The 22,528-nt window shown below is 38.8% G+C and overlaps 1 protein-coding gene across 6 annotated transcripts in view; it reads right to left on the bottom strand.

Annotated features, from left to right (window-relative positions):
• ALS2 (alsin Rho guanine nucleotide exchange factor ALS2) overlaps positions 1-20,174 on the bottom strand; it is an 83,872-nt gene extending 63,698 nt beyond the window's left edge. For 4 of the 6 annotated variants that reach the window (XR_004269133.1, XM_032278642.1, XM_032278645.1 and 1 more), the window contains exons 1-3: positions 19,868-20,174; positions 7,800-7,879; positions 6,188-6,342 (exon numbers count right to left, since the gene is read on the bottom strand). Coding sequence is in view for 4 of the 6 variants with exons in the window: in XM_032278642.1 (XP_032134533.1) it covers positions 6,188-6,342; positions 7,800-7,819 (175 nt within the window). In the remaining 2 variants the exon portion in view is untranslated. Of the gene's footprint in view, positions 1-785; positions 1,056-6,187; positions 6,343-7,799; positions 7,880-8,118; positions 9,871-19,867 lie in introns of those variants that run through there. The other 2 variants (XM_032278643.1, XM_032278646.1) reach the window with 2 other exon arrangements.
• Positions 20,175-22,528: the final 2,354 nt, after the last annotated feature.

The following is a 22,528-nucleotide window of genomic DNA, read 5'->3' as shown; positions in this document are numbered from 1 at the left end:
AGAGCGTTAGTGAATTAGCTAAAAATTTTATCAGCAAACTTTCAGTCCCATCTAGATTTAACAAAATTGGATTTTCTTTTTAAATTTTCAAAAGCAGTTGTAGAGATCTGGTTCAAGCACACAGTATTTCACATTAATTCATCTTTTTAAAAATGACTCATTTTAATATTCTGCACTATAGTAAGAATTTCTACAAATTGCAGGAGGCTACTCCTTTCCTTCAGCCTCATTCTACAAACTCCTCACATTAATCCACTCCTCATGGCTATCAACACAGGCTAGTACATAAGCAGATTCCAAATGTTCAGAGGCAAACTAATAACAATGTTAAGATAAATTAAGCAAAAGATAAAACAGACACATTCACTAATATCTATAAGTCACTATTAAACAAGTTGGAACAGCAGAAAATTATGCCATGGCTTAAAAATATTAGAGATTCATTTTGGCCAAAACTAAGAAATTAACTTCATGCCTCTAGGCTGTACAGAAAGCACCAGTTCTTAACAAGACATGGCTGTCTTCACATTGTATGTCATGTTATGTATAGTTTTCAGGTGTTACACAAATATACAGGTTGAGTATCACTTACCCAAAATGCTTGGGACCAAAGGTGTTTTGGATTTCAGGTGTTTTGGAATATTTGCCTTATACTTTCTGACTGAGGATCCCAAATCTGAAATGTTCCAATGAGCATCTCCTTTGAGCATCATCATATTAGTGCTCAGAACATTCTGGATTTTGGATCATTTTAGATTTCAGATTTTTTAATGTGCAATGCTCACCCTGGACTTTACGTATTGGATATTGGCTAGTCTTTCTGAGGTGAGAGTTGTTTAAAAAGCAAGTCAGCTTCTTCTCCAAGAAGCCATCAAATGGCAGATGACACCAGTACAGCAGGAGGGCCCAGAAGCCCCAGGAGCCCTGGGATGGGGAACCACAGCAACTTCCATGGAGGCTTGGGCAGTGGCATCTGAGGCCAGGGTTAGGGCTGCAGAGCTCAAAGAGGCAAGGCTGAGGACAAGGAGTGGATGCCTGTCACCAAGCTGTGCTGCCTGGTCAAGGACAGGAAGATCAAGTCCCTGGAGGAAATTTCTCTCTTCTCCCTGCCCATCAAGGAATCTGAGATCATTGACTTTTTCCTGGGGGCCTCTCTCAAGCATGAGGTTTTGAAGATTATGCCGGTGCAGAGGCAGACCCGCAACGGCCAGTACACCAGGGTCCAGGTGTTTGTTGCCATCGGAAACTACAATAGCCAGTGGCTCCAAGGAGGTAGCCACGCCCAAGGGACTATCATCCTGGCAAAGATCTCCATTATCCCCTTGCGTAGAGGCTACTGGGGGAACAAGATCAGCAAGCACCATACAGTCCCTCGCAAGGTGACAAGCTGCTGTGACTATGCTGGTGTGCCTCATCACTGCACCCAGAGGCACTGGCATCCTCTTAGCCCTGATGTCCAAGAAGCTGCTGCTGACCATCAGTATTAATGACTGTTACTCCTCAGCCAGGGTCTGCACTGCCACCCTGGGCAGCTTCACCAAGGCCACCTTTGATGCCATCTCCAAGACCTACAGTTAACTGGCCCCCAACCTCTGGAAGGAGACTGTATTCACTAAGTCTCCCAATCAGGAACTCATGGACCATCTCGACAAGACCTACACCAGAGTCTCCAGGCAGAGGACCCAGGCTCCAGCCGTGGCTACAACATAGGTTTTTATACAAGAAAAATAAAGTGAATTAAGCCTAAAAAAAATTAAAAAATAATTACAAGTAAAGCATCACAACAAAACAGCAAAAAAGCAAATGAAGCTGTCAGAATAACTGGTTAGCTTCAGAATTAATGAAAGGCACTAGTGAGTTGAGCATATACATAACTTACATATGTCCAGGTATGCTACCAAGTCTTAATTTTACTGTAGTATGGTGGGAGTTTGGGAGCTGGTGCACATAATCTACGCTGGCTAAAAATTCAATGGAACAAAGACTTGGCTAAGGGTTTTGAAAAATACTGAACCAAGCCCACTATCCTTTCATTTCTATGTGACCAGAGACTTACGATTTTTTTAAATTAATGAAGAAATAAGCACTATTTTTTTTCTCACAAGGCAGCAATTGAGTTGATGATGAAAACATACAAACTTTATCTTTGACCTATTATACAAGGCAGATACATGTACACACTCAAGTTAACTCATCACATCATCCATGTAAGGAGGGACTCAATAGTGGTTAGAGGGAAGATAAGTGCATCTATTAGGAAATGTATAGTCTGAATCAAAAATACTGAGATGAGGAAATAAGCTAACTGGTTAACCTCTTTTCAACTTTGTTTCCTAAGAAATACAACAATATACTTGAAAAAGCTCACCAAGTATTTCAATTAACATTATTCCACTAGAAAGAGCAATATTGCAAAGAAACGGAAATTTAGATCCCACTCCTTTAAAAAACAACAACAAAAAACTGGAGCATATCAAAAACAGTGAATCAATGAAGTATCTTCACTGAATTATGAGTTAATGGCCAAATTTAATAGAGATGAAGAACCTTGAAAATTTCTAGCAGTCAACCATTTCTTCAACTGGAAAAGGTAACACTGGAGATCTGTATGGAATTTCAAACACAAACTTGTGTTAGAAAGGATTTTTTTTGGTAACTGTGACACTTAATACCAGGACACTGCTTAAGCATTAACAATGATAGGCTATTTAAATATTTTTGAAAAGTTTTCCCTCAGTTGTCTTAGCCTTGAAGATATGATTCTGAAGATATCATGTTTATAGTCAAATAGATTTTTTTTTTTTTTTTGAGACAGGATCTTACTTTGTCACCTACGCTACAGTGTAGTGGCACAATCACAGCTCACTGAATGCGGCTTTGGCCTCCCAGGCTCAAGCTATCCTCCTACCTCAGCCTCTGAAGTAGCTAGGACTACAGGTGTGTGCCTCCATGCCTAATTTGTAAAATATTTCTTGCAGAGACATGGTCTCCCTATATTGCCCAGGCTGACCTTGAAGCCCTGGGATCAAGGGATCCTTCTGCCTTTGTCTACCAACGTGCTGGGATTACAGGCATGGGGAATAATGCCCAGCCAGTTTCATTAACTTAATAAAAATATTCCAAATATCTTATTGAATACAACAACAGAATTCCACTTATATTTGCTTGAGAACTATATATTTTGAACCTCATAGGCCAGGTATGGAATATAGTTCACATTTTTAATGTAAGATTGTTTTTAAAGTCCTGAATAATATAGTAATATTAAAATAAAACTGATATAAAAGAAACTATAAAGAAATCCATGTTTATCCCATACAACCACCAGGACCAGATTTAATCCTTGTTTCTTAGAATTTGTCTTAGTTCCTAGAATGAAAATACCAAAGCATTATTTAATACCTTAATAAATGCTTACAGAGCAGAAATTTATAAATTAGTGAAGCTGATGGCAATTGGTGCCCATATAAAATCTGCCGTGATTGAGTTCATAATGATTGAGTTGATAAAGTGCCATTAAGATTAAAGGCACCTCTATAAATCAAAGCAAATGTTTCTGTAATAAGACTCATAGATATTATAATATGCTTTGTGAGCTGAATATTTATGCCTGAAAAAAAAAATTATACTGATAATTTCAGCCAAGTGGCTTTAAAAGCAGGCTTTGAAATCAAACTAAGTTCCAGTCCTGACTCTGACATTTTAATAGCTGTGTGTACTTGGGAAAATTGAATCTCCCTGACTTTCAGGTTCCTTATCTGTGAATAATAAAAGAAGCAACCTACTTCATAAGCTAGAAGTACAGATTCAGTGAGATAACACTTGGAAAGGGTTTAGTACAGTGTCTGGCACACAACTGCTTACCAAACATTAGCTATTATTATTCTGATAGATTTAATGAACAAAAATTATAGCAAAAGAGTCTCTAAATAAGTAACCTCTTTAAAAAGTTAATTTTTCATGTATTTATTACTATAAAAATTTAAAACTATAATTCTCCCTCTTATTCTAGTTAATGGTATTTTATTTTTCTTTTCTTTTTTTTTTTTTTTTTATCACCTTAACCATTTCTAAGTGTACATTTCAGTAGTAGTAAGTACAATCACATTATTGTGGAACCATCACCAATGTCTATCTCCAGAACCCTTTTTACCTTGCAAAACTGAAATTCTGTATTCATTAAATAATAACTCCCCACTCCACACTCTCCTCAACATCTGGAAACTGCCATTCTTTCCGTCTCTACAAATTTGACTACTTCTAAGTACTGCATTTAAGTGGAATCATACAGTATTTGCCTTTTTGTGACTGTCTTATATGATGTAGCACAATGTCCTCAAGATTCATCCACATTGTAGCACAGGTCAGAGTTTCCTTCCTTTACAAAGCAGAGTAATGTTTCATTGTATGTATATACCTTGTTTATCCTTTCATCCATTGAAGGGCTCTTGTGTTGCTTCCACATTTTGATGATTGTAAACAATGCTGCTATGAACATGGGTATACAAATATCTCTCTGAGACTCTGCTTTCAATTCTATTAGACATATTCACAGAGTAAAGTTTCTGGATCTTATGGCAATTCTTTTTAAGTTTTTGAGGAGCCACTATAATGCTTTCATAGCAGCTGCACCATTTTATATTTCCACCAACAGTTCTCATGAATTTAATTTCTCCACATCCTCATTAACACTTGTTATTTTTTGGTGTTTTCATAGTAGCCATCCTAATTTGTGTAAATTGTTATCTCACTGTGGTTTTGATTTGTATTCCCCTAATCATTAGTAACCTTGAGCATCTTTTCACGTGCTTATCGACCATTTGTAGATCTTCTTTGGATAAATGTCTGTTCAAGTCCATTGACTATTTTTTAATAATTTTGGGCTTTTGTTTGTTTTTTTTAATATATATTTTATTGCGTTTTAGGTTTTGGGGTACATGTGAAGAACATGCAGGATTGTTGCATAGGTACATACATGGCAATATGGTTTGCTGCCTTCCACCCCATCACCTATATCTGACATTTCTCCCCATGCTATCCCTCCCCAACTCCCTACCCCCTGCTGTCCCTCCCCTAGTTCCCCCCAACAGACCCCAGTGTGTGATGCTCCCCTCCCTGTGTCCATGTGTTCTCATTGTTCAACACCCACCTATGAGTGAGAACACACAGTGTTTGATTTTCTGTTCTTGTGTCAGTTTGCTGAGAATGATGGTTTCCAGGTTCATCCATGTCCCTACAAAGGACACGAACTCATTGTTTTGGATGGCTGCATAATATTCCATGGTGTATATGTGCCACATTTTCCCTGTCCAGTCTATCATCGATGGGCATTTGGGTTGGTTCCAAGTCTTTGCTATTGTAAACAGTGCTGCAATGAACATTCATGTGCATGTGTCCTTATAATAGAACAATTTATAACCCTTTGGATATATACCCAGTAATGGGATTGCTGGGTGAAATGGAATTTCTATTTCTAGCTCCTTGAGCAATCACCACACTGTCTTCCAAATTAGTTGAACTAATTTACGCTCCCACCAACAGTATAAAAGTGTTCCTATTTCTCCACATTCTCTCCAGCATCTGTGGTCTCCAGATTTTTTAATGATCACCATTCTAACTGGCATGAGATAGTATCTCAATGTAGTTTTGATTTGCATTTCTCTAACGACCAGTGATGATGAGCATTTTTTCATATGTTTGTTGGCCTCATGTATGTCTTCTTTTGAAAAGTGTCTGTTCATATCCTTCGCCCACTTTTGAATGTGAGTCCTGTCACCCAGGGTGGAGTACAGTGGCACAATCTTGGCTCACTCCAATCTCTGCGTCCCAGGTTCAAGCAATTCTCCTGCCTCAGCTTCCTGAGTAGCTGGGACTACAGGCATGTGCCACCATGACCAGCTAATTTTTGTATTTTAAGTAAAGACAGGGTTTCATCATGTTGGTCAGGCTAGCCTCAAACTCCTGACCTCATGATCCACCCACCTTGGCCTCCCAAAGTGCTGGGATTACAGGCATGCGCCACCATGCCCAGCTAATGGTATATTTTAAATTTAAGAACTAATCTGATTTCTGATAAGGGAGTAAGCATACGTATCTTGAAACAAAAACAGTTCATTAAGAAGCCACAGTATCCAATGACTCCCACCCAGGCATTTGTTAGCATTTCAGTTAGTATTCTTTTCATTACCTTCAGTCAGAAGAACTCCATGTTTCATGCCAAGGGCTGCCTGCAAAACAGTCTTTCCTCCCCAGCCTGGCAATCTCTCTGGTGTTATGGGAAAGGATCCTGCCTGCCAGATATGGACCAGGCCTCTTTCTTTGGATCCTTCTGCCTCTGTTGAGCTACAAACATCAAGAAACATAGCTTAATTGCTTCTACATTTCAGAACAGTATCCTTTGTTCTCAATACTTTTCATGAGATTGTACCTTTTACCAGCACATGGATGACTGGGTCAGATAGCTGAATTAGCACTTATTTTATGCTTTGGTTATGTCACAGGAGCCAAAGTAACACAACTATTTATAAAAAAGACTGAAGGATACTCTAAATCCACAAATTACTTTTCTCCATCTAAGAAGCAAACAAAACTTGGGCTATTTTTGGAAGTTTTAGCATTTGGTAGCATAAAATTCCAAGAATCTAACTTCTCAATATATTCACTCCTTGTTTAGATATCAAAGCTACAATATGCCCCAAGTGGAAGTCTTACCATAATATTTTAGCTTATAGTAAGTAAAAAATATTTGATGAGAACAATACGAAAAACAGGAATTCATATTTCACTTTATGTTGAGTTTAAAGGTAGAATTGCCAAATTTTAGGAATCAATTTTACAGTAGATACCAGTAAACTTCTTCATGCTTTGCTCAAGTTCGAGCTGAAGAATTCTACACATCTGATGATTTTGGTATAAGGAATATAAAACACACAGCTGCACAGTAATGACCATATCCTAACTGCCTTCTTCTAAGAAAAGGCCACATTAAGATATGTGCCACCACTGATAATACATTTTTTCATTTTCTTTTTTCTAGATGCCAAATTTTTTTTCTTTATGAGACGGAGTTTTGCTCGTTTCCCAGACTGGAGTGCAATCTTGTCTCACTGCAGCCTCTGGCTCCCAGGTTCAAGTGATTCTCCTGCCTCAGCCTCCCTAGTAGCTGGGATTACAGGCATGTGCCACCACATCTGGATAATTTTTTATTTTTAGTAGAGATGGGGTTTCTCCATGTTGGTCAGGCTGGTCTCAAACTCCTTACCTCAGGGGATTCGCCCACCTGAGCCTCCCGAAGTGCTGGGATTACAGGCATGAGTCACCATGCCTGGCCTGAGGCTAAAATTTTAATGAAGCACAGAAACTCTTCTGAATACCTAGGAATTTATCTATGTTTGCTAAATAGTATTACCTTAAATTATAACAGGACATAACCATGGTTTTATAGGAAGAACACCACAAATTTAATCTTCCTTTTAAATATCTTCCATAACTAGTTCTTTAAGGATAGAAGATGATTAAGGCTAGCAAGGCTACCTCTGAAAACCTGAAATTATTTTTGAGGGAAAAATGGCTACAAGAGCTTTAAAATGATGAAGACATTTAGTGCTTCTTACAAAGCTTACAACTAACTAGCTTTATTTTAATATTTTCCTATCTTTACCAATCAACTAACTACAAATGTCACTATTCCACTTAAGAACCATCAACAAGAAGACTAAACTGAAGAGAAGCTACACATATGTGAAGCCGTTTGCTATGTTTTCCTAGGAGGATAAGAGAAAAGGAAGAAATGGGTTTACCTTCTCTTCTTTGAGTCCATCGGTCAGTGGGAACACTCCATCACCAAACCATTCCTTCTTTACAGAAAGTCTATCAAGACCTAAACAGTACAATATGAGTAAGGAAAAGAGCAGTAAAAGAATATTTTATCCCTCAGACGTTAAAAAAAAAGCAGCCCTCTAAAAAGTGCACATTCACTGGGAAATAAATATGCAGTAAAACTATTTAAACTATTTCATATCTCGCCTGCCAAAGTCAAACATAGACTGAGCCTGCCCACTAAGCTTATAACAATGCCTGCAGACTGTCAAATGTAAAGTCAAAGGAAGAAATGACTACCCACAATTAAGATGCACAATTCCAAGCAACAGGTTTTTTTTATTATAAGTAAAAAAGTTCAATCTGAAAAATCAATGTGTTAAGTACAAAAACTACATACACATTAAGGTATTAAGGTTACTTTTTAAATGCTCTGTCTGGAATGCATGAAGACTTAAACACCAATTAACTCAGATTTTCGAAAATCTCTTCAGTAATGTATCGGATTAAAGTAGTTTTAATTTATAATTTTCAGTAATGCACAAAAAATTTATGTCATTAAAATAGAAAGTTTTCCACTTATTGGAAAAAGGAGCATTTTCCCCAAATCACCTTCAATTCAGACCAACATGCCTCATAACCCAAAGTGTTGAAAGAAAGAAGTCTAAATTTTAAATCAGCTGTTTTAAAATTTACCTTTAATAGAAAATAGCTGCATAAAAATTATGTTACATATATGACGACCCATCATTTTAGAAACTCAATATTTAATAAAATAAGAGACAGAAAAATAAACAGAAATCCGCATTTCTGTACCAAAGCACATGAAAACAAAAGCAATTAGGTCTTATTTGTGTAAACCATAAAAATTTTGGGGCCAAATTTGTGGTTCTTCTGCAAAAGGATATGGAATGGTCACTGTGTTCTGGAAACAGCCCATACTGGCAGGAGTGATCTAAGGTCCATCTGTTTCCTCCAGGTTGCCTGTGAATTCTTACCATTTCCCATCTGTACATCTGAAGAAAATTACTTTCCACCTAATGCTTATTTTAGAAAGATTATGAATCATTCAAAGTTGGAAGAAGGGTACTATGTTAACAAGAGATATATCTGAATAAATTTAATAAATGCTATTAATTTAATAAATACAATTAAGTGCTACTATGCTTTGTCCATCATAGTAATTAGCCTTTTATAAAATGTACATTTCATGGTTTACAGAGAAATTCTGAGGCCAGATCTAATCTGTGCTTATCTAACAGAGATCACGGAGTTACTATGACCTTGATTAAATTTCAACAACACGTAGCAGAAGCCAGAGAATTCTTCTGGGAGGATGTGGAAGTACATAAGCACACCTGACTTCACACAACTGACACACTGCATGTAAACGGAATTTTGACCTACTGCCTAACAATAAAAAATGTTGAGAATCTTTTGATAAAATGAATAAAGTCGATCTTTATTCTTAGTGTCAGATTTTTGAGTACAGGTTTCTTAAAGTTGGTTACACCTTACTCAATATTATTTATCACCACCACTCTTTTTTAAAAAAACCCAAATGGAATTAAAACTCTATACACTGTTTTTACAACTCTCTTTTCTTACTTACTACATAGGGCAGGCTAAATCATGGTCTCCAAAGATGTCCAGGCCCTAATGCCCAGAACCTGTGACTATGTTAGGTTGTGTGACACTAATCAACTGTCCTTAAGACAGAAAGATTTTCCTGGGTATGCAAGTGGACTCAATGTAATCATAAGCATCCTTAAAAGTGGAAGAGGGAGGCAGGAGGAGAATCAAAGAAAGAGACATGATGTTGGCAGCAGGATCAGAGATGATGCTACATTGCTGGCTGAAAATGGGAGAAGGCGGCCATGAGCCAAGGAATGCAAGTGACAGGTAGCAGCTGAAAAGGCAAGGAAAAGGATTCTCTCCTAGAGCATCCAGGATAAAGCAGCCATGCAGACATGTTGACTTTAGCTTACAAGACCCGGGTCAGAAAGACTTTCAGTCTACAGAACTCAAAGATAATGTGTGTGTGTGCGTGTGTGTGTGTGTGTGTGTGTGTGTGTGTGTGTGTGTTTCTTTGAGATGAAGTTTCACTCTTGTCTCCCAGGCTGAAGTGCAGTGGCACAATCTTGGCTCACTGCAAACTCCATCTCCCAGGTTCATGCAATTCTCCTGCCTCAGCCTCCTGAGTAGCTGGGACTACAGGTGTGCACCACCATGCCCAGGTAATTTTTTTTGTATTTTTAGTAGAGATGGGGTTTCATCATGTTGGCCAGGTTTGTCTCAAACTCCTGACCTCAGGTGACCCACCCACCTCAACCTCCCAAAGTATATGGATTACAGGCAAGAGCCACCACAACTGGCCCTATTTGTGTTATTTTAAGCCATTAAGTTTGTAACAATTTGTTGCAGCTGCAGTAAAAAATAATATATTATTTCATAGACATCTTTTTATATCAGTAGAGATCTATCTCATTTTGTTTTAAAGGTGTTTAATAAGTTTGACATCTTCCAACAAGATGTATCTGCCTGAAACTCAAATAGGGCAATAAAGAAAACTGATTGCTGAGGAAATATAACTAAAAAGGATTATTGCAACTAAATGTGGGAAGCTTATGTCATTAACATACTCACATACTTAAATATGGGTGGTATTTACCAAATCTATTTAATCTAAAATTCTTTCTCAATTATGTATCCATCCAGGAAAAGAAAGTAAATGAAAAACTTTTGTCTAATATTTTTATGATTGCCTCTCCAGGAAATCTATTTAGACTCACCTCAACCAGTCAAATAGTATTCAAATTTCTGTATGTTATTTCATTGCTTTAGTATTTTGAGTTTTTATAAAATTGCTAATCATAAGACTTCCTCTGGAAATATTTCTTCCAGAGGAGCTTTAAGATCCTTACTCTACATTCCTTAAGGGGGCAAGATCCTTGTACTCTGCTGCTTTTCTTCTGTTACACTAACTTTCCTGCATAGGCCTGTTAACCAGCTCTGATAAAGAAGCTGTGTGATGCTGTACAAACAGCATTGACTGTGAGACCCTCTCTTACTTTGCATGGCCTCTCTACAGATAAATGGCATCTCTGTAAAATGAGTAAACCAGACTTCAGCCTTCTGAGCCACAGGACACAGCTACATTCACTTGAAAGTATACCACACTATCCTTCAAATTATTATCTCCCTCACAGTGATATGTAAAGTAATTAAACCCCAGGTGGCCCTTTAAACAAAAAGCAAACCTTGCTTCTTAATAAACTGGTGTCACTTTAGACTCCACTGGATACACACCCTTCTGTTACATATAACAGAGAAATAAGTTGTCTTGTACAAGCCAAGGATATCATTTTAATACCATGATCTGGAAGTGCCCTTAACAACAACAACAACAACAAAATCTAGTCTAGATGTCCCAATTATCATTAGAAATATGAGCTACAAACCATCTACAGGTCCACAGTACCTTAACCAGAAATGTATAGCTCTGAAAACTAAAAGTTTTTTCAATAATGCTTTTGGTGGCGAAATCTAATCTGAACTGAAGTCATCTGACAGCAAAATCTGACCTGAACTAATATGAGCTTACCACTTTTATCCCTTTAGTGTGAATATTCATACATCGTTTTATAGACATATCAATATGAATATAATAAGGTAGCACCACCGATCCCATGGGATCAGAGATCATGGAGTTACTATGCCCTTGATTAAATTTCAACAATATGTAGCAGAAGCCAGAGAATTCTTCTGGGGGATATGGAAGTATTATATAATATATGGTTTATGCACCTTATTGTAAAGAACAAAAAGTAAATCTGAATTCCAAAATGCATCTTGCCCCAAGGGTTTTGAATAAAGGACCAGGAACCTATATTCCAAAACAATAACTATCATTTTTTGGTAGAAGTCTCAAAACTTTTAACTATTTTATACTTAACTTGGTTTCTTTTATGTACTTTTAATATTGACTTCATCTTGGAGAGTACATAAGGGTGTTGCATTGCTTCCAGTGGAACAGTCTATGGATGCTTTAACGATTTATTTTAGTGACAATAATTTACATTTGTTTCAAAAGTTTTAAACCAATTTTATGGTGAACACTCATGGAACACCAAAATGAATTTTTGCAAGGAATATCCTGCCTGCAGATACTCAATTGGCTCATCTTCTCAGTGGAGGGAGGAAGCCTGGGTTCTTCAGTTTCATACAATGCTGCCAGTTTGGTGAAGAGGTGAATAAATGAGAGAAGCTTTGGGGGCAGAAAAACTAGTACTTGGTGACTAGACATAGGTGAGGGATAAAGGAGAAGGAGATATCACAAACGATCTCCAGGTTCTGCCTCAAACAGCTGTGTGTCGGTAGTTTGGTGGTTCCACTTCCTGAAATGGGGAAGAGCAAGGGAGATAGGATTCTGAAGCAAAGATAAGATTCTGGTAAGATAAAATTTATTTTTAAGTTCAAGATGTCAGTGAGAAACCGAAGAGTACATATCAAGTGAGCAGCTGAATATATGAGCGTGGATTTCAAGAGAAAAGTCTCAGCTACTGCTAAACTTGGGAGGGCTTATGGATAAGGTTTGAAATCAAGACAATGGATAATGTCACTGGGGTATATGAAAAGAGAAAGGAAGGCACAGGATCAAGTTTTAAGGAGCTCCTGCACCTGGAAGTTGGATAGGAGGAGGACCAAAGAGGTCTGAGATTGAGAAATGGTCTGCAGGAAGAAGAAACTTGAGTGCAGTGTGAGCACATGAAAGCAAAGCAAATCACTTCAGGGAGGAGGTCAATTAGGTCAAGGCAGCTGGGGTCTTGTAAGATAACTCAAGTGTCCACTGGATTTGCCAATACAGGTAACCGCTGAGTGTAGCCACAATCTCAGTGGTTTGTTTGGGCACTGAAAACCAGAGTGAAGTAAGCTGAATGGAAAATGTTGAAATGGAGCAGTAGACGGAGGAGGGTGAAAATGAAGGGTTTTCTGCTGGAGGTTGGGGAGATGGCAGGAAGCTGAACATGTCTGCATGACAAAGGCTGTGATGCTGGATACAAGGATGATGAGGACAGTGGACAGAGTCAAAGTGTTAGACAAAGTTAAGGAGGATGCCATCCAGAATATATGTGGAGACATTTTTTTTTTCATAAGAAGAAAGGTCTATGTTTTTGAAAAAAGAGAGATGACAGGTGCAGACATAAGCAGCATTATAAATTTTGTTGTGGGAGGATAAGAGTCCCATATGATGGTACCTGTAAATGACAAGGACTTCACACTATGCATGCTGCATAGTCTAATCTCACTCCTGGCTCTACTCATTCTGTTTCTTTATTTTATCCCACCCTACTATACATTTTTGTAAGCTGCTTTAAATCCTTTTGGGAACAAGGCAGGATATAAATAAAAATTTTAAATGTGGTACAGAAATGTGTTGGGTCTATTATCCCAAATGCAAAGAGAAAGTTAAATCATGCAGGATCCTATGTATTCATCTCTACTAAACTATTTTCTGGATAAAGTATTTTTGCCTTAATTCAGCGAAAGGTAAATTTGTGAGTCATAAGTATAATGACAACTTTCAAATACTTAAATTTCAACCACTAAAACCACATGTATTTTTTCCATCTATGTTCCAGGTACTATGCTAACCTAAAATTTCCATGGAAGCAGAATCACAAATATCTTATTCCCTGGTACATCCCAGCAGCTTAGTCCTAACATATAACAGGTATTCAATAAATATCTGTAAATACATGAGTTTCTGCCCTTAAGAAATTTCCATACTAGTATGTTCTCTTTCTCAATAGAATAATGATTCTCTATAGAGTAGACAAGTACCCTTAAAGCATAAGAAAACTAATTTATACTAGCAAAGCTGGGCCTTCCTAGTCTTATTCTCCTGCCTCAAGTGCTGGTTTAAAATAGCAAAACAACAGTAGTAATTGTAGGTATAAGAGTAATGATAATCAGTGATTAGAATGACAAGACATTCAGATAGAAAGGCAATAAAAATAATAGGGGAGTAAACTGTTCCACAATGCCCTGAATGGAATATAGACAAAGTGAAGAGTGACTTGGATACAAAATTACGACAGATTTCATGTAGCCAGTCACACTTCCTTTTAAAAGTCTGAGTTGGTTACACTTTATTACAATGTAGTAAAGGAGTAACTTGGATACAAAATTACTAGATTTCATGTAGCCATTAACACTTCCTTTATAAAGTCTGAGTTGATTACATTTTATTACAATGTAGTAAATCAGAGTTTACTTTTTTATATATATATATATATATATATATGGAGTCTGGCTTTGTCACCCAGGCTGGAGTGCAGTGGCACAATCTTGGCTCATTGCAACCTCTACTTCCCAGGTTTAAGTGATTCTTCTGCCTCAGCCTCCCGAATAGCTGGGACTACAGGCGTATGCCATCCATCACACCCAGCTGATTTTTTTGTATTACTAGCAGAGATGGGGTTTCACCATATTGGCTAGGTTAGTATCGAACTCCTTAACTGGTGATCTGCCCACCTCAGCCTCCCAAAGTGCTGGGATTACAGGCGTGAGCCACCACGCCTGGCTCTGAGTTCACACTTTGAATGCAGTAAACAACAGAGTCTGGTATTTTACACATGGTAAGTGCTTAATAAATAATTTATTTTTAGAGGCTGGGTCAATGTTTACACAAGGATTACAGTAACCTTTGACTCAAACACCTGACTTACAAATAACCTATATATGAACAACTGCTACTTCCTGAATATCCTGCCACTGAAGCCTTCACCAACCACTGCGGAAGGTTGAGGAAAACTCACCTTGCACTGAAGACTTGACCAACCAACCACCAAGAAGGCCACTTCAAAGCCCAAGCTCTCAGCCTTAACTGTTGCACATAAAGTATTGCCTGATACAACTATGGGAGCTGATGAGCCTTTAAATCCTGACTGAGAGTAAGGGAATTCAGGATTAAGGCCTTGGATAAATTCAGTAGGCTGGCATAGAAAGCTACTTATTATTTATAATGTTGTTACTAACAGGACATGCACTTATTAAGTCATTGATTCAAATATATTTTAAGCTCCTAGAGATCACAGACTATGACTTATTCATTGGTGTACTCTTGTACCCACAATAACCATTCTGAACAAGCTCGTTACTTTTAAGTGAGTGCTTGAGTGGAAGACACAGCCCCTGATTTTCAGTTCCAATCCACAGACTTCTATGCTACAGATTTCTAGTGCCTCTAATAAAAGTCAGTATCAGATACAAAAGAAAAAAGTGTCTACTCCTAATAGAAACTCTCATACATAATTTGCTAAAGGTATATCCTAACAATGAAGACACTTTTATCTCATGTCACTTTAAAAAGGGTTAGACAACTCAGAGAAGAAGTGTTCCTTTCTCCCTTTCTGCTTAGTACACAGACAGCTTTTGGTACAATCAGAAAAAGGAAGACTTTACAGTCTTTTTTTAACGTCTTGCTAATCTCATGCTGAAACTACACACTTCTGGTTACAGGAAATTATCCATGGTGGAGTGGGGGTGAGTGTGTAAACATGGTACAATAAGTTCCCAGCAATGCCCATTTAGCTCTTTTTTGTACCCACTGCATGTTTTTTAAACACATTTTTCAGGATTATTAAAACTCCCATGATGCACTGTGATGAATATTATAATACTAACAACTGAATTTCAAATTCCCAGGTACTGCAACTATTTGTGCCTGTTATTACATGGTACAGTGAATGTCCTGGTAAGTCCTGATACAAATTATTTATTCCCTTAATATTTGCAACTACTCTCTTATTAAAATGGCCACAATTTTTTTAAAGGCAGTATTATATTTACAGTTCAAAGTAGGATGACTTCTTTTACTGACAATTAGTGCTCAGGATCATTCAAGGGCCACATAACTAAACAGAGAATATACAGACTAAAAAAATATTACTATGGTGATACAGGTTTCACTCACTTTAAAAATGCTAGTAACAGGTATTCTTGATTAGAAATGAAAACATTGTTTACCTCACAAGTTTAAATACTGAGGTTACATGAGGGATCGGCTACTAAATTTATTCATTAGTCAACCATTTAACACATTGACATCAGGTTACTTATTAATATCTATAGAGAGAATTATTTTCTTTGAGCAATAACTAGGACACTTGTATCCACAGTATAAATTCAAGATAACTACATTGTAATAAAATGTAACCAACCTAAGCTTTTTAAAGTGTTGACAAGACTACACAAATCTGTAGTAATTTTGTATCTGAGACACTCTATGTCCAAATTCCCTTCAGGGCCTTATTATACAACTTGCTCCCCTATACTTCCAGAGTTCATGATTGGTATATGCCTACATTTCCCAAGCATCTCTAGAATTTTAATTCCCCTGAAGGCTTCATGTCCTAAAGAAAGCATTTTCCCAGGGGCACAAACAGCAAAGCAAAACTGACCAAATAATTGGTCTGTCTCCTCTCCTTAGAAAAGCTTTACACAGTGGAGCTGCACTGGCACATTCCTTTCTTATTGCAGGGAGAGAAGAGTTCTTTTTCCACAGTCTTTTAATTTCAAGGTACACAGTAAAATAAAGAAAGTATATTAGGGAACAGTCCTGATTATAAATTTAAAATGTTAAAGTGATAATTTCACAAACTATCTTAACTATACATAAACTGTAAAAATAAATAACAAATCTATACACTCATCATCCAGTTTTAATATATATATTAACACATTTTCATACTGGCTTCAGCTTTCTTCAAAATACAAGAAAAAATAAATTATAGCAGTAAAGAAGCCCCACTCAGGATTAGTTACTATTTCAAAGTTAATGTATCCCATTCCAACATTTTTACATTTACTTTTATGTACTTTCATTAGACATACACATATCAATAAATAATGCATGCTATTATGTTCCTTTTGAAGTGTAAATAAATGCATCTTACTGTATAAATCCTTTAGCATTTTGCTTTTTTCACTCAGTATTACATACTTGAGATGTATGCATGTTGGTAAGTATAGATCTAGCTCATTCATTTTTATGAAGGGATAGTATTGAATCGCATGAATAAACTAGTTTATCCATTTCCCTACTAATCTTTACAGTTGGATTGCTCTACTTTATTGCTCTTTTAAAGAGCTGCTATAATCATCCTTGTTATATGTTTGCTTGGGCAACTGCCCCAAGTTTAGTTAAGATCTTGGCTCAATGAAAATTTAGGCTGTGGAATAAAAAAATCATGGAGTGAATGTTCGCCCACCTAGATGTCATTATTGGGTCTAAACCACTTCCTTCCTAATAGGGAGGCCATGAGAACTGAAGAACTGTGTGATAACTCAAAAGAAAAATAATTAAAATGTGATAATTACGGGAAGTACGAGATGATCAATTTGTGGAATTAATGAGACAAAAGCTTATCTTCTCTCTGGACATAATTCACTAGCAGCTAAGTGAACCTCTACCAACAAGCCCCAGTCTTTTTCTCATAGGTGTTGAAAAAACTGTAATTTTTTTCAAATTTAAAAGAAATATACAATAGCTCCAAAAACTACTCACTACCTCACCAATTTAAATATTTTTCCTCTACCCACCCAGATCAATCAGTTCAGCTACATGCAGGCAAACATCAAGACAGAAGCTAAAGAAAGTACCATCACATATACAGAGCAACAAGAGATAGGGAAGGGAGAATTAAATGCAATATTAAAAAGAAACAAGTCGGAGTTTATTGCTATTTTATTGGTGGTTACCTAACATTTTCTTAAGGACTGACACCCTACAAAACCAAGTACATTCTTACTACTCACAACAAAATTGTTTGGTCATCAATGAAAGGTTAAGAGAAAACAATCTGTTAAAACTCTACCAGGAAAATTCATATCCCGAATACACTTGAAATAGGTGGTAGATTTAATTCCACAAAGTTACAAAAGAGCTAAATGATTTAAAAGTCACAAAATCTCACAGCATGCCTCTAAGTGAGAAAGGGGTTCAACCTCATAGCATCAAAGCAGGCCTTCTTTTACACAAGCTTAAAAATCACCACTCTACCTTTCTTCCTAGTTTTTCAACTCAAACTTTACTTAGTCTCACATTAACACATAATTGCAGATTTTTACAAATCAGTCACATTCTTGGAGAATATCATTAGAACGGACCCAGAAGCTACTGCTTTAAACCCACATTTTTCATGAAAAGGTAGGAGATTCCACCTAATTACAAAAACACTAAAATCGAGACTCAATGAAGTTCTTTGCATACCCTTTGCTTCTTTAACAAAGGGCTCAAAGTAAGTGTTTCAAATGATAGCCCAAATTCTAAAAACTAAAATTTGTAGAGATGTGATTCCTGTTTATGTCGTGTACATTTAAAAAACTAAGTAGCCCGTACAATGCCACTCAAGTTTTGCTTTTTCCCCAAATTACCTGTTTGGTATTTTATTTTTCTGACTCATTATACTTTCAAATTTTAACCCTATTAAACTGCTCTGATGTTTTCTTATCATTACTATGAATTTTAAACCTGCCAATACTGGTCATAGTTTAGAAACTAATAAATTCAAACCACACATGGATTCTGTCAGTATCTTTTCCACATTAATATGTCCTTATGAAATACCAAAATTACTACAGAACAATTTGAAATCATATTTCATAGATACTTCCTTAAAATATTCAGTTCCCTTCCCCATCACTTAGGAAAAGAGTTTGGATCCTTATGTAGTGGGAGGAATTAACAATTATGAAAATAGCTAACATGTATTTAATAGTTATAAAATAGGCACTGTAATAAATATGATATATGAACCATTACATGAAAAGGTACTGTTATCAGGAAAACTTTTAATCCCAAATTTAGGACAAGAGAACTGAGGCAGAGAGATTAAATAACTTGCCCCAGGTCAAAGATGTAAATAGATGTGACTCTGGGTATGTTCAGATACAAAGCCTAGAATCTTAACCACTATGCTCATGTTATTAAGGTGAAAACACTGCAGTTACTGCAAAAGCAAATTTTCCACTGCTTTAAATTATTCATTAACTCGACGGTCAAGCGGTCACTCCAAATCATATGATAAATGGCGAGGGAGGGGGGATGTGGGACCAGCAGGTTTGCTGAAGTTTTGTACCCGCTCAGAATAAACACATTACACAATTCTACTCCGTACAGCCAAATACAAGGGTAACTGAGTAAAGATCTTCATTTGGTTACAGTAGTTAGTTCCTTCTCCATCCTAAACCAGAAAGAAAACACTGTACTTGGATACGCTCCTTCAACAAGAGTGTTTTTCCCCTTTCACCATCAAAGCCCTAAGCAATAGCACGATTCTACCAGTCTACTGTTGCCTGTCTCCAAAGTAGCCCTACTACCCGAGGACCAACATCAGGGTCAAGGACCTGTGTTATTTTCCTGGCTTCGCTTCTCAAAAGAACTATCTTCTCCTCTTGATGAATTAATAATCACTTGGTAAGCTCAAAGACTTGCCCAAACTACTAATTCTTATAATAAAAGCCATTCTCTTTCTCTGCAACCGCCTTTTCAGGCAACCGAAACCCTTGCTCCACTCTTCATCGCGATTTGCACCCTGTGGCAAGGCCACCTGGGACACTCAGCAGGGTTCCCAGCCAGAGACCCGGGTTTATCTGCTCAGCGCCTAGTGTGGGCATTCAAGAAATTCTCATGAATGAATAGGTGGATGGCAGCGTGGGTGGAGGCGGGAAGAGGGGGCTTGAAGGAATTTCACGCGGCTGACGCCACTGCAGCGGCGCCCAGTCTGGGGAGGGACTCGGGCAAGTGGGAGAACCTGGGGCCAACGCAGGGGCCACCTCGGGCGCTGCTGGACAGGCAGGCGCAGTCGGTCGCACGCAGGGCTGGGAAGATGCAGGCACCGTCTCCACAGGCCCCTACAGCGCGCCCTCCGGCCTCGACCAGAGCCTCCGCCTCGCTCCCTGGCCCCGGCCTTCCGCATACAAGGGGTCCCAGCCGATGAGACCGCCGAGGCCAAGAGCCAACCAGGGACCCGCGCTCGCTCACCTGAAGCTCCACCAGCAGCAACGCGCTCAACATCCGGCGCGAGACTGGCAACCCCGTGGGTCCGCTGGATCAGCTGATTCATGGAGGGCGGGGCCTTCGGACAGGGCGGGGCTGCAGGGCTACTAGCTAAGGTGAAGGTGGGTAGGGTAGCTCTTGGAATAGGCGCTCTTGGGAATTGCTCTTGGGAGACTGTCGACGGCGTCTGTTGGCGGTCAAAATTACTGAGAATGCGTTAGGCACTGCAGACTACGCTCTTGGGAGCACTGCCCCTCCCTTCGGTTAGGGCGGAGCTATCAGTCCTGGGACACGCTTTGACGATGACGTAGAAAAGAGTCGTCCGAGCCTAGCTACCCGAGCGCTTCCATGGTAACAGGCGACGGTGAGAGTGGCTGAGAGCTGCAGCCGTTTGTTACCACTTCAAACCTCAAGGGCCAGAAGTATAAAAGTAAAAAGGCTGAAATATTTTCAAACTGCCTCTATGAACTGTACCCTAATCGTGGTCGGTGGTCGCTGCTCGCTCCCCGCGAATGACGTCATCGCCTCGCCGCCCCGTTTTGCCATTGTGTCCACAATGTGTAAACATACTGCTTGGTTGCAACCCCAACAGATGCAGTGGGATAGGAGAAAACGAATTGGCCTCTCCGGTGATTCCCGTAGGATTCCCCAATATGCAATCAGTAAATCAGTTTTCCTGTCCCGCGCGCAGTTTCATAACATTGTCGCAGCCACAATCGCACCCCATCCAGCCTGCACTCCCAAGTCCTCCCACGATTTTATGATTTTCCAGAGCCGCCACTCGTGTTGCACAGTGGGTGCGAACTTTTTTTCTGCCACTAGGCATTGCGCCATCGCTGGACCTGCAAACCTGCAAATATTTAGACCGTCAACGACAGATGTGTAGTAAGGCTCTGAAGCTCCTACATCATACTCACCAACACCCTCAATTTCCCCCCGATCCTTCGCCCACCTGCAAAACTGTTAGCCTGCAACGGTTCAACCAACCTTCCTTACTTCTGCATCGGTGCAGAAAATCACACAACCCTGAGAATTGGCAACACTGCGAGCCAAAAGAGGCTCTTCCACTTGCGGCTAAGCAATATTGCTGAGCCTAAGATAGTCACGTTTATATATTGCTAATCAGATTATCTCCTATTCCCTTCCCTGCTGTTCCCAGCCCTCACACTCTCGTAACCTCTTAGTGAACTCTATTCACTCACCCGATTTGGTAAAAATAAAAATAAACTTAGTCTCTAACATCTCTGAGGAAAGTGAGACCACCAGAGGTGAATTTCCTTAAATCCCAAATCCCACCAACCACTACCACAAAACCTACTTGCAACCAGTTTTATTTTGTTTTGTTTTGTTTTCAGACGGAGTCTCTTGCTTTGTCACCCAGGCTGGAGTGCAATGGGGCGATCTCGGCTCACTGCAACTTCCACCTCCCAGGTTCAAGCGATTCTCCTTCCTCAGCCTCCAGAGTAGCTGGGATTACAGGTGCCCACCACCACGCCCAGCTAATGTTTGTATTTGTGGTAGATATGGGGTTTCACCATGTTGGCCAGGCTGATCTCCAACTCCTGATCTCAAGTAATCCACCCGCCTCGGCCTCCCAAGGTGCTGGGATTACAGGTGTGAGCCACCGAGCCCAGCTCCTTTACATCAAGTCCAGCTCCTTTTCACCTAGTCGGGCTCCTTTTCACTGGGTCCTTTTCTTCCTCTTTCTTCTTAGAAGAGATGTTCTGTCTTCTCAAGGTTAATCTCCCCACCTGAATTCAGGATCCCTCCAACCACCCCAAAGGAAAGACTTTGTTCTGTTGATAAAAATAGACAAACTGTAAAATATTTGAAGAGGGTGAATATACTCTGAGCCCAGCATGAGTGACCATGGCCTGGAACACAGACAGCCTCAAGAAGTCCTGAGAACATGTGCCCAAGGTAGTTGGGTTACAGCTTAGTTTTATACATTTTAGGGAGAGAGAAGTTATAGGCAAAGACATAGATCAATACATGTAAGGGGGGAGGTGGTGCTCACAAATCATAGGTGGATTCAGAGATTTTATTATTGGTTGAAAAAGCTAAGCTTTTTTAAAAAAGTTGAAGTTAGCAGAAAGAAATGTCTGCGTTAAAATAAGGGGGATTGTGGAAGCCAAGGTTCTTGCTATGTAGATGAAGCCTCCAGGTAGCATATGTTACAGGACCTTAAAAAGTGTCACACTCGTAGTTAAATCTCTCCTGGATCAGGAAAATACCTGAAAAAGGAAAGAGATTCTCTACACAATGCAAACTTCCACACAAGAGACAACTTTGTAGGGTCATTTCAAAATATGTCTAAGAAATATATTTTGGGGTAAAATATCTTTATTTTCTTCAGGGCCTACTATCTGTCTTGTAATGCTATACTGTAGTCAGGTTGGAGTTGGGTATCTTATTGCTACAAGAGTCTGTTTTGTCAGTCTCATGATCTCTATTTTCATTTCATAAAAATGCTTTAGACCAGTTTAATGCTGGTCTAAACTCCAAAGGGAGGGGATGTAATGAGGTATGTCCAACCTGCCTTCCCATCATGGCCTTAACTAGTTTTTCAGGTTTTCTTTAAAATCCCCTTGACCAAAGAGGGTGTGGGGAGAGCTATTCAGTTGGTTGGAGAGCTAAGAATTTTAT

This window comes from Sapajus apella, unplaced genomic scaffold, assembly GCF_009761245.1.
Source record: "Sapajus apella isolate SASKATOON/1434 unplaced genomic scaffold, GSC_monkey_1.0 scaffold10, whole genome shotgun sequence".
Lineage (NCBI taxonomy): Eukaryota > Metazoa > Chordata > Mammalia > Primates > Cebidae > Sapajus > Sapajus apella.
This window is presented reverse-complemented; position numbering and strand designations above follow the sequence as displayed.